The following is a 12370-nucleotide window of genomic DNA, read 5'->3' as shown; positions in this document are numbered from 1 at the left end:
TTCTCATGTGGGTCCTGAGATTCATGTTTGACTCCACGATTACACCAAAGTGGCATCAAAACCTTCATGAACTATACCTTGTATGCACACATACGGAGCTGAATCCCACCAAAAACCAAAAACAAATCCTTAAACACGCTTAAATCCATTCAATTTAAGAAACACTCTTGTTTTTCTTCAGGTAGGGCCATGATTAGCTACTCTGGAACAATGTAAACCTCCTCAGCCCTTTGAATGATTACTTTTCATTTAGTTATTGAGTCATTTAGTCAATAAAATGTCAGAAAATCATCTTAAATGGGAGGTGATGTTGCTCATTTTGCCTAAAACAAAACAAAGCCAATAATATAAAACTGAAAAGCAGTCCTCACATTTGAAAATCCGTGTGCAGCTGATGTTCACATCTGAGTTAAAATAAGCTATTAACAATTAGCCAGCAATCAAATCTGCTAAGCCAAGATTTGTTGTTTTTTATTGGAGCGCAGCAATTAGTCAATTAAACAATTAGTCAGGAAATACAACACATATTCTCTGATTTTAGACTCTAAAATGAGAGGATTTGCTGCTTTTCTTTGTCCTATATGGCAGCCAAGTGAATTAATTTGGGTTTTGAATGTTGTCGGATGAAATACTTTATAGATTTTACGAAACAGAAACATGTTCAGATTAATTGACGGTGAAAGCAGTGTTTAATTGCAGCCTTGTTTTGTGTGTGTGTGTGTGTGATATAAATACACACTAACCCACACAGGCACACATTGCAGCTAATGTTGGTGAGGACTCAACTCTAATTTGGTGATTTTTAATCTCTATCAGAAGGATGATGCACTCCTCTGCGGGTTTAGAAAATTCTGCAATCCCTCGGCGTTACGAAACACTTTCGAAACAGCATTTTGGACTTGGAGTCGACTTGTGTGCGTTTGTGAGGCGGCAGCGTCCACTCTGTGACAGCAGGGGAGCTCAGGGAAGGAAGAGGGCGGCGGGACAAAAGGAAATGTGTGTGTTTGTGTGTGTGGGAGGGCTGTCTGGAGACGCAGGGTCTGCCAGGACGACACAAACACACGACACTATTCCGCAAATAAATTGGGGAGAAAGTTTGCTTGCGAAATTACCCAAAAAGCTGCAGAGAGCTGGATTTTATCTTCCCCAGTTTGACAGTATTCAGGCACAAAAACCGTCCAATTCTTCCCCAGAAGAGCCCTCTCACCAGAAAAATGCTCTGAAACTGCAGCTAGTCAATGAGAAAACACTGACATCGTCCAGCCGATTCATCCACAGAAACTCTCAGCTCGCATTTCCACAAACTTATCTTTTCTCATTTCTATTCAACCTCCACGTCTCCCTCACAGCAGGGACAAACATCAACCCCGTCCTTCTCCCTCTCCATCTGAAAAGGAAGCGAGGACGTAAAGCGACGCCCCCGCCGACGGTTCAGCTGATCAAAGGCCCTGTTGGAGGCCACCGCTGATGCTGATGGCTGAGACAGAGCAGCAGAAAACCGTAAATTCACTGCAGGATATCAGCGTTAGATTCTTCTGTGGCCGTTAGTGAAGAGGAGTGAAATATGTTGCCCGGATAAAGACTCTTTTTTTTAGGAGCGTGAAGGCTTGGTGTAAAAATCTGCATAAATAGAAGATTAAAGGCTGTTTATAGCCGTGAATTTTAAATGTGATTTACTCTTACAGTCCTGTCAGATGGCCATCAGTCATGTTCAAAATACCTTCATCACAGGATTTGAAATTGGTTGTTTATTGACTGTTTTGTCATTTCAGCTATTAACTATTAAAACGTAGATATTAACACACAAAACAGTCAAAAATATGGATATTGAAACATAAATGTATTAAGAACCTTCGTATTTAAGCACAGAATCGTTAAAAGCCTGGGTATTAAAGCACAAAAGTGTCAATAACCTGCACATTTAAGCACAGACCTGTTCAATACCTAAACAGTTAAACCTGGATATTTACACACAAAGGTGTCAGTAACCGAGATGGCATGACACAAAAGCGTCAGAAACATGGATATTTATACACAAAGTGTTACAAGACTGCACGTTCAAGCTCAGGACTGTTAAAAACCACGATATAAACCAACAAAACTGCTGAAAAACTAAATAGTATTGCAGAGAAGTCAGTAAAATCAATATTATTGCATAAAGGCACCAAAAACATAGATATTAGCACACAAAAGTGGTAAAAATCTGCATATTTAAGAATAAAACACACAAAATAATCAAAAATCTGGATATTAACACACCAAACTATCAATAACTTGGATATTAACACACAAAAACTGTCAAAAATGTAGATATCTGGATATTTATACACTAAAATGGTAAAACCCTGCATATTAAAGAATAAAACTGTTAAAACCCTGAATATTAACACACCAAACTATCAATAACCTGGATATTAACACACAAAATTATCGATAACTTGGATTTTAACACACAAAAGTGTCAATAACCTGGATATCAGTGCACAAAACTGTTAAAAACCTGCATATCAATGCACAAAACCTGGATCCTAACACCAAAGTTATCAAAAATCTCTTTTACCAAACTATCAATAACCTGGATATTAATACATAAAACTGTTAGAAACTTGGATATAACACATTAAATGATCAACAACGTAGATGTTAACACACAAACCTTTGGAAAACTGGGTATTAGCACACAAAAGTGTCAATAACCAGGATTAACACACGAAAGTGTTAATAACCTGAATATTAATGCACACAACCTGGACACTAACACCAAAGCTGTCAAAAACCTATATGTAAACACAAAAAACTGTCTATAACCTGGATATGAACACAAAAAAATAGTAAAAACCTGCATATTTAAGAATAAAATTATTACAAACCTGAATTTGGTTTCCAACTAACTATTAATAACCTGGATATCAACACAGAAAACATTTAGAAAACTAGATATTGGGACACAAAACTGTCAATAACCAGGATTTTAATGCACAAAAGTATTAATAACCAGGGCAAGAATGCACAAAACTGTCAAAAACCTGCATATCTATGCACATAACCTGGATCCATACACCATAGCTGTCAAAAATCTACATGTAAACAAATAAAACTGTGTGTAACCTGGAAGCACAGAGCTGCTAGAAACTTGGATATTAACACATTAAACTATCAACAACATAGACAGTCACACACAAACTTTTAGAAAACTGGATATTAGCATACAAAGTGTCAAAAACCGATATTTTAACACACCAAACTATCAAAAACCTGGATATTAAAACACCAAAGTTGTCAAAAACCAATGCCGTAACACACATAAGTGTTAGAAACCAGAATATTAACACACAAAATGGTAAAAACCTGCATATTTAAAAATAAAACTGTTAAACACTTGGATATTAACACACAAAATGATCAAAAACCTGGATGTGACCGCACAAGACTGTTAAAAACCTTGATAATAACACAAAAAGTTAATCAAACAGTAGTTAACCACTTCAGCGGGCTGAGCTTATGGTTTTTACTTCAGACATTCTAAATTCAAACAAGTGGTGTGCAGATTAAACAGCACTTTGTAGGAGTTTTAAGCAACTCCGCTCCTGCAGAGGAATTCTGATTTACAGCATCTGAGCAAACGCTGTAAAAAGCAGAGAAAAGACTAAGAGACGTGGTTTGGAGAAAGGCTTTAATTCAATCTACTGAGCCTCGCTGGGGGTCTGGAGGCAAAGTAACCGCCTGAGCGACATAATTACAGCTTTGTCCTCCACCACATACAGATTTATCTCTCGGACAGACGTATCTGAAACATCTAGACCACCTCCACGTATTAACACTTTGTCATGGATGCTCAGCATCAACAGCAGATAGCAAAGCCGCCGACGCCCACATGTTCTGCCCGTGGCGAAAACAAACAAGAGAAGTGGAAAAAAAAAAAAGAAAAACAGATAATGACTCTGACCCCTCTGGTGAAACATTCCCTGATACTGTGCTGCTGTGCTGAGATAAAACACTGAGGGGAATCAGATAACATATACAAAGTTTGGTTAATTTTTGGTTTTGAAAGAGTGGAAGAGCTTTTAAACAAACTGAGCAACTGGAACAACATAGAGAAAATTAAAACACTTAATGGTACCTCAACTTATTATTATTATTATTATTGTTATTGTTATTGTTAGATTTTAATTAAATGCAATTTTAAAAAACGTAAATAGAAATTAAATTAAGCTATGATTTTATTTTGGCAATGTTATTATTTTGTTTATTTGTATTTGTAATTTCATTTAATTTAACAAAATTCTATTTTTTTAGAATTTAATTTATTTCCATAGTCTATTTTCTTTTTTTTCTTTATTTTCTCTAAATGTCAACCGACAGATAACAAGTATTTAATTAATAAAAATAAATTTTAAAAAGGGATATGAGCATCTTTTAATGGAGATAATTTGATTGTCTATAAAACTCCAGAATATCTAATAAATATCTAATAAATGAATGTAAGCGTGCAACAGTTTTAAAAATGTAAATGATTTATTTGTACTTGTATGTTTTAATGTTTTTTGGTATTTTAAATAAATGAAAACAAAGAATCAAGGAAAATGATTTATTATATTATCTTTTACTCTGTTGTTTATTTACTATATTTATAAAGATTTGATTTATTTGTCTAATATTTTAATTACATTTTTATGTAATTTTATTTTATTTTATTACTCTTGTTTTTATGGTTTTAGCCTCTATTTTTGGGGGGCAATTTCGGGGTTTTATTATTTTATTTGTATCCATCCATGTGTCCACAGAATTGATTTATTTCTACACTCTTTTGCTTCTTTGGTCTTTTTCCTTTCAGTTCGGTCTGGCTTTTACTATTTTATGTTCTTTCCTGAGTATGTTTTTGTCCATAAAGCACTTTGTGAAATCTGTTAATAAAGGTAATGAGAAAATATATAAACTTATCATTAAATTAAATTAAATTTAATTTAATTTAATTTAATTTGTCATCTTTTGACTTTTATTAACTTTTTTCTTTTAATGTGAAATAGCAGTTTTGGTGCTTTTATTTTCTTATTTGTATCTATAAATGCTTTTTCTCTGATATATTTCTCCATTTTTTTCTTCTGTTTGACCTGACTGACCTTTTCTTGTTGAATGGTTTTTCTAATGAAAAGCTGCAATATAAATAGACATATTTGTACTATTATTATAATTTTGACCCAAACACAACATCCATACACAGTTAACAGACTTTTGGTCTTTAAATATCAATTTCGAAAATCAAAATGTAGAATTTATGGTTTATTTCTCCCAAATATTTTTCTAGAAAGTCGTCTCTGAACTGTGGTTTAAGGTTACCAGAGTTCAAAAACCACACGGAGCAACAGAAATTAAATCTCTGCAGACATTCCAACAAGGTCGTAAAGTCAAGTGATGCAGACTAACGGCCTCTTTTCACGAACATGTGGACAAACACGAAGAAGATGAAGGAAAACTACAGCGGAGCAGGAGAAGCTGCATCCCGTGGTGTGAAACTGGTCAAACGCAGGAGATGAGATAGGAGATGAAAGTAGGTCGAAGTGACGGAAATGTGAGCTAAAAATGGAAACAAATCTCATCTCGAATGAATTAAAAAGTTATTTAATTGGATTAAACTGAGATTTCAGAGGTAGACTGAGTCCAAACAGGGGCTGCGAATAATTTTATGGTTTTTATTCTTCAGAAAATCGATCTCAGGGAAGATAGCAACGAGACAAACGAAGACTCACTGACTGGTTTTTGCTTTTATAGTAAAAGCTCCTGCTGCAAATTTAAGCCAAATCACATCTAGAAGACTACGATCAGAGAAGTTTATTGTAGCCTGGAGCAAATATTTCATGAATAAAATGATTAATAAGCTAGAAAAGATGTATTTACTACACAGTATTTACTATACAATATATTCTTTTTTTACTTTTTTACTAATTCTTTGCTCATTTCTTGTCAAACTGTGGAGTTTCAGGACGCTACAATTTATAAAAAATAAACCAATCTTGAAAGGAAAGGCTCCTTCAATCAGCTTTCATAAAGTTGTGCATCGCTGCAAATGTCCACAAGCCAAAGAAGTTCTTCTTTTTTTCCTATTTAACGACAAAAACTGAATCCAAACTGTAATCACATTATTAAACAGCTAACTATGGTAAGCAATGACATCATGTGAATTAATAAACAGATATTATTTGAATAATCTATCACTTTTTTGGATCCTTTATTTAGATGAAAAGTCCATTAGCGCCTTAATATTAGCTTCCTGAATGTGAGGAACTGTTTGCTTTCTCAGTTTCATGTAACATTTCTCTTCTATGTGTTGCATTTTTCATGTTCTATATGTTATATTAAATCTATATTTTTTTTTTTTTGGAAAAACAGCTGATACAGAGACATCTTGATAATAATGGACACGCTTCATGATATAAAGATGAACTTATTAACTACACATGTGCAACAAAAACTGTAATGAAAAAAATTTCCCGTTAGTCTTTATTTGTATCGTTTGAGGCAAATAAAGACTCAGTAACTTGAACATTTAAGCCCAGAACTGTTAAAACCTAAATATTACCACACAAAAGTGTCAGCAAACTCCTTATTATTGCATGAAACCATCAAAAATCTGGATATCAACACTCAGAAGAGCTAAAATCTGCATATTTAAGAATAAAACTGTTAAAAACCTGGATATTAACACATAAAACGATCAAAAACTTCAATATTAACTCAGCAAACTATCAATACCTTGGATATTAGCTCACAATAATGACAAAAACTTAGATATTAACACAGAAAACTTTTAGAAAACTGGATATTAGCACACAAAACTGTCAATAACCAGGATGTTAACGTACAAAAGTGTCAGTGACCAGGATATTAGTGCACAAAACCGTTAAAAACCCGCATATCTATGCACCAAACTAATATTAATGCTAACTTTCATGTTCCCTGTGAGTCTTTATTCGTTTTGTTTGAGGTGAATAAAGACTCAGAAATGTGCCAGAAGTGACCGTTCTTAAAGACGTGTCAACTCCACGTCCAGATGCTCACCTTCGTCCTCGTGTCCAGGCGGGAGGCTCCTCTCTCGGATGGTGTAGTTGGCGGAGAATCCCTCCCTGGCGATGGCGCTGTCGGTGGTGATGGTCATGGACAGGATGCCGGTGTAGGAGATGACTCGACCCGGAGACGTCTGACCACAATATCTGCCGATGTGAGGCCCGACTGGGGAGGAGAGGAGGGGAGGAGGGTGAGTAACGGATAGGAACGCTATCTTTTATATATATACAACTACACATATATTATTAACCTACAGGCTGACTGTAAAAAAAAGGACAAAACTAACATCCACATCAAAAATCTGCATTTTTGCAAACAGTAATTAGTTTTTTTTCCAGGTTGCAGTCACAATTTTACTGCATTTAAATAACAAAAAAAAACTGCTCATGTATATTTCCAGTTATGTTTAGGATGAATTATATACATTAAGGATTGAAAAAAATAGTAAATCACTTTTAACAGTAATTTTACATTTTCCTTATTTTGCTAAATTGCAAATATTATCCAGAAAAAAAAAAAAAAATATAAAAAGTATTAATTTACAGGCCAAAAATCTGCAAAATGAAAAAAAAATCATATATACGTGCAGCTAATTTTAAGAAAAGATATCTACATTAAATACTGAAAAAATGCTAAATGAAATAAATTTAGAAAATAATTAAAATAAGCCCAATTTGCACGTAACACCCAGGTCAAAAACTGTATTTTTAGAAATGTTAAATAGCTACATAATTTGATTACATTTAAATAAACAAAAGAAGCCAAAAACTTCCTCTATATATTTGCAGTTATTTGAAAGCAACCTTTAAGTATTTTAACAACCAGAAATATGGTAATGTTGTTTTTATAGATTTTTCCCATTAATTTTTTTATTGCAGATATCCAGTAAAATCTTTAAAAAAAAAACCATCCTAATTGAAAAAATAGACAAAATGGACAAAACTGTAAATATTGTTCACGTCACAGAATTGTTTCTTTTACAAACTGTAATTTGTTCTCTTCCAACAAGTAACAATGCAATTCCAGTTCTAATGCATTTAAATCAGTCAAAAATATAACTTTAGGGATGTTTGCAGTAATTTTTAGATTCAGGGTTGAATATTTTACTATTATTTTGGATTTTCCCCCATTTTGTTCAACTGCAGATGAAATCCACAATTGTGAACAACATCCACATAAAAATTTGCATTTTGACAAATAGTAATTTATTCCTTTCCTGTCGATGTGAGACCCGATAGGGGTGAGTAACAGAGAGTAGGATGAGCTTCACTGCTCAGTGCCGTGCTCGCATCATTCACTAACAAAAACTCCCCAAACTTTGCTTGGATCAGTTCAATCTCTCACCTCTGAGGCAGGAATAAAGGCGACAGGAACACTAGTTTCCACCACATATTGTTTTGACACTTTCTGTCCCAACATTCTCCCTCTCTCTGTCTATATATATATATATATATATATATATATATATATATATATATATATATATATATAAAGACACAGGATCATATCCTTATGAGTCACTCTGTCACATAAACACAACTCTAGACGTCATGTAACAGAATAAGTCGCATCCAGTTACAAAATAATGGCATAATTTTGCTTTTTGAACATGGAGAAATTATTAGATGCAGATGTTGTGGGAGAAGTGAGAGTCAGAATCAGCGATACTTCCTTAAAGTCTCAGAAATAAAAGCAGTACAACAGATATACAGATACTCGGAAGTAGAACGTATAAAACGTAGAACATGCATCGTGTTATGAGTAATAAAAACCTGACTGATCAAGCAAATCAATCCTGTAATGGACTCTGACAGACAAACCAGTGAGGTTTCCACGATCAATAACCAGCCTGATGCTTTATTTAAGGAGTTTAAGTTTTACGGTTACAGTTAGTGTTACTGTGTTATTGTTTGATTTCATATGTTTTTCCAGGAGATCTGTTGAAGTTTAAAGGGGACGAGGTTTGAGAAAGAGTATAATGTAAGTATACAGTGTAATAAATAGGGTTACATGGAGGATTATTCGTTGGAGTTGTTGCATGTTATTGATTTAAAAAGTGAAAAATTGTTAGACTGAGTTTGAGACCAGCAGGAAAGATTTCCCGCAGTGCATCTTCAGGTACAACAGGTCGATTTAAAAACATGTTTTAATAGGCAGGGTTCGGTGCTTTTCTTTGTGTTCTGCTCGTTCATAATTTCGTGACATTTGCAGCTAAAGAAGCAAGACAGCGACTCCCCGAGACGTCTTTTTTCAGCCTTTTGCCTCTAGAGCAGCAGCATCACATTCAGGTCACAGCACTAAAGCATCCATTTTTCAGCGAGATAAATCCCTGACAATCTCTGGAAAAAAACCCTCTGAGGGCAGATTACAGCGCTGGCTGCAGTTTGGAAGGTATTTCCAGAATCCGGAGAGTTTTTCTTTTGAGATGAACGAGTGAAAGTTTTGTGGAAAGTTCAAGTGAATCCTGATTAAAAGTAAACTGAATGTAAACATCACTTAAAACCCTAATTAACCTCCATTTATTACTCATGTGCAACAAAAAATCCCTTTATTTGCCATTTGTTGAGTTGTTTTTTTGGTCTCATGTACGTTTCCTAATTCACAGCGCATAACTAATCACCTGAAATTAATTAACTGGTAAAAATTTACGACATATACTTAAATAAGAAATGGATGTTGTCAGAAAAATTAAGCTTTTGGGAAATTATTTAGAAAATACAGCCCAGAAAAGTCCTATTATCAAAACTAAAGATAAAATGAAAGTTTTTCTACATTTTATCATATATAATTAACTGTATTTATGTTAATTTAATCTTTAAAAAATTACAACATAAGCTGAAATGACATAACTCTGCATTATGTGGCAAATAATGAGAGAGAATATTGCTACAGATAATTGATAAAAATCAATTTCTGCTTTAATTTCTGGTTTAAACCGGGTTTAATTGTGCAGCAGACAAATTATTTTAGACCGAGATGGTTTAAAAAAGACTTTAACGATTTAGAGAACATTTTTTAGTTGCAGATTTATTTTCAGGAAAAGAGCTACGAAAGAATAAACGTGAGGTACAGGCTAACATCTTTTTTTTGTTTTTCAATATGCAGCATCCAGCTACACACTTCTTCTGGTTTAAAGGCTCTGAGTCGCTGCTTGTCCACAGTTTGTTTCCATTTCATCTCGTTCTTATCTGGGAGAAACAACGCGAGGCCTGAGCTGCTTCAGATACTGTATCTGCAGGACTCGACGAGGAACATTCAGCTGTCACACGCTACAAAAAGTACACTTTTCTAACATTTTCCTGCAGCTACGGAGGCAAAACAACTCAGAAAAGGAGGACGATGCATGAGGCAATCTGAGCGGAATGCCGAGCTCCAGTAATCTGACGGATTATGTTTATCAGTTACAGTTTAAAGCAGGTAGTCGACAATCTGTGACGGATTACATTTAGGAGTGTCTCAGCCTTATCAGAGCCGCTGTGAAATGGTTTCCGATGCAATCAGCCCCCGGAAAAAAGGAAAAAAATCCTGCAGGCAATATGGCTGCATATGCACTAAAGGAAATGGAGTAAACAAGAAGAGAAACTGCAGGAGAAAGTTCAGTTCCAGGAATGATCGGAGTGTTAGTGTCAAAGTTACAGTAGTGAAATAAATAAAGGGCTTGAAGTTGTGTATTTAAAAAAAAAAGCCTAATGTGTACAAAATGTCCACGTCAAAAACTGTATATTTGGAAATGTTAAACAAATTGTTAAAAAATAAGTGCTTCACTGTATTTATATACTGCAAAAAATGTATATATCATAAATATTTGCAGTTATTTGACATAAAACTATATATATCAAAAATACAGATTTTTTTTCTTTTTCCTTGTTGTATTAAATTACGGATATATTCAAAGAAAAAAGGCATTAGTTTACATGTTGACTGTAGGAAAAAGGGACAAAACTAACATCCACATCAAAAATGTGTTTATACAAACAGTAATTAAATTAATTAAATTAATTAAACTAAGTTTTTCCAGTATGCATAAAGTTACGGTTTTACTGCATTTAAATTAGCAAAAAACTTTAGTTCTTATATATATATCTGTAATGTGTTTTTTGGAACAACTATATATATTAAGGATTGAAAAAATAGTAAATAATTTTTTCCCGGTTATTTAGAATTGTCCTCATTTTGGTAAATTGCAGATAATACCAAGAAAAAAAGCAAAAGAAAAAGTGTTTATTTATAGGCCAAAACTATAAATAATGTTCACCTAAAAAAAATCTATATTTTTTAGAAATGCTTAATAAATTGTTTAAAAAAGAAAGAAAAAGAGAAGGGTTTTACTGTATTAAAATTTGCTAAAAATATCAATATATTCAAAACATATTGTGATAAATTCCAGATATTGAGTAAAATTAAAGAAAAAAGCAGGAATTTACATGTTGACTGTAAAAAGGACAAAGCTCACAAAAATCTATATATATTTTTTTTTACAAACAATTAATAAGTAATTAAAGTAATTAAATTAAATTCATTGAATTATATTTTCTTAAAGGGCAGTAATAAGGTTACACCAGTTTTATTGCATTTCAATCAGCAAAAAAAAAAAAAAACTGGATAGATACTTGCAATTATTTTTTAAAAGAAAAACATGTGTTAAGGATTGAAAAAATGGTCAATAATTTTTTAACTGTTATTTTGAATTTTATTACCAATATTTTTAAATTGCAAATATAATTGAAAAAAAAATTAAATATCATCTGCTTTTAACATTGCAGATAATATCTAGAATTAAAAAATAATAATTACATGCTGATTATTAAAGAAATAAATGACAACATTATATATAAAATATGTATTTTTACAAATAGTAATTTACTATTTTCCTAAGTATAACTTCAACTTTTTACTGTATTTATATGACTTTAAAATGTCATGATATATGTATATATGTATGTATCATCATTTTACAGATATTTTCCATGATTTTCACAGTTTCACGGTTTTTGAGCTTGAATGTGTTTTTCCTGGTGCCTTCTCTCACCATTCTACTCTCATTTTTCAGCCCGATCTCACGGGGATTCGTGAAACTGTCACGTAAGTTTTAGTTTCGGTGTCGTGTGCACCAACACGATTTCGTCATGTTTTTCGTGCCGCTCACCACGAAATGCGCACCAATGTATTTTAAACGGCGGACTTTTCGTGCCACTCAGAACGTATTTCAAAAGAATGTGTATATTATATTTTTAATGTAAAACCGTGGCGAATCCAACGCTATATTTTGCATGACATCGTCCCTAAACATAACCCTAACCCAACCCTA

The 12370-nt window shown here is 33.3% G+C and overlaps 1 protein-coding gene across 1 annotated transcript in view; it reads right to left on the bottom strand.

Moving 5' to 3' along the window:
* The window catches only part of LOC110954670 (neuropilin-1a-like), a 117747-nt gene that overhangs the window by 56914 nt on the left and 48463 nt on the right, over positions 1-12370 (bottom strand). The window contains exon 5 of the mRNA XM_022199299.2: positions 7057-7227. Within this exon, the coding sequence (XP_022054991.2) occupies positions 7057-7227 (171 nt within the window). The remainder of the gene's footprint in view (positions 1-7056; positions 7228-12370) is intronic.

Source organism: Acanthochromis polyacanthus, chromosome 9 (genome assembly GCF_021347895.1).
Source record: "Acanthochromis polyacanthus isolate Apoly-LR-REF ecotype Palm Island chromosome 9, KAUST_Apoly_ChrSc, whole genome shotgun sequence".
Taxonomy (NCBI): domain Eukaryota; kingdom Metazoa; phylum Chordata; class Actinopteri; family Pomacentridae; genus Acanthochromis; species Acanthochromis polyacanthus.
Note: the sequence above shows the minus strand (reverse complement) of the source record. Positions and strands in the feature narration are given on the sequence as shown.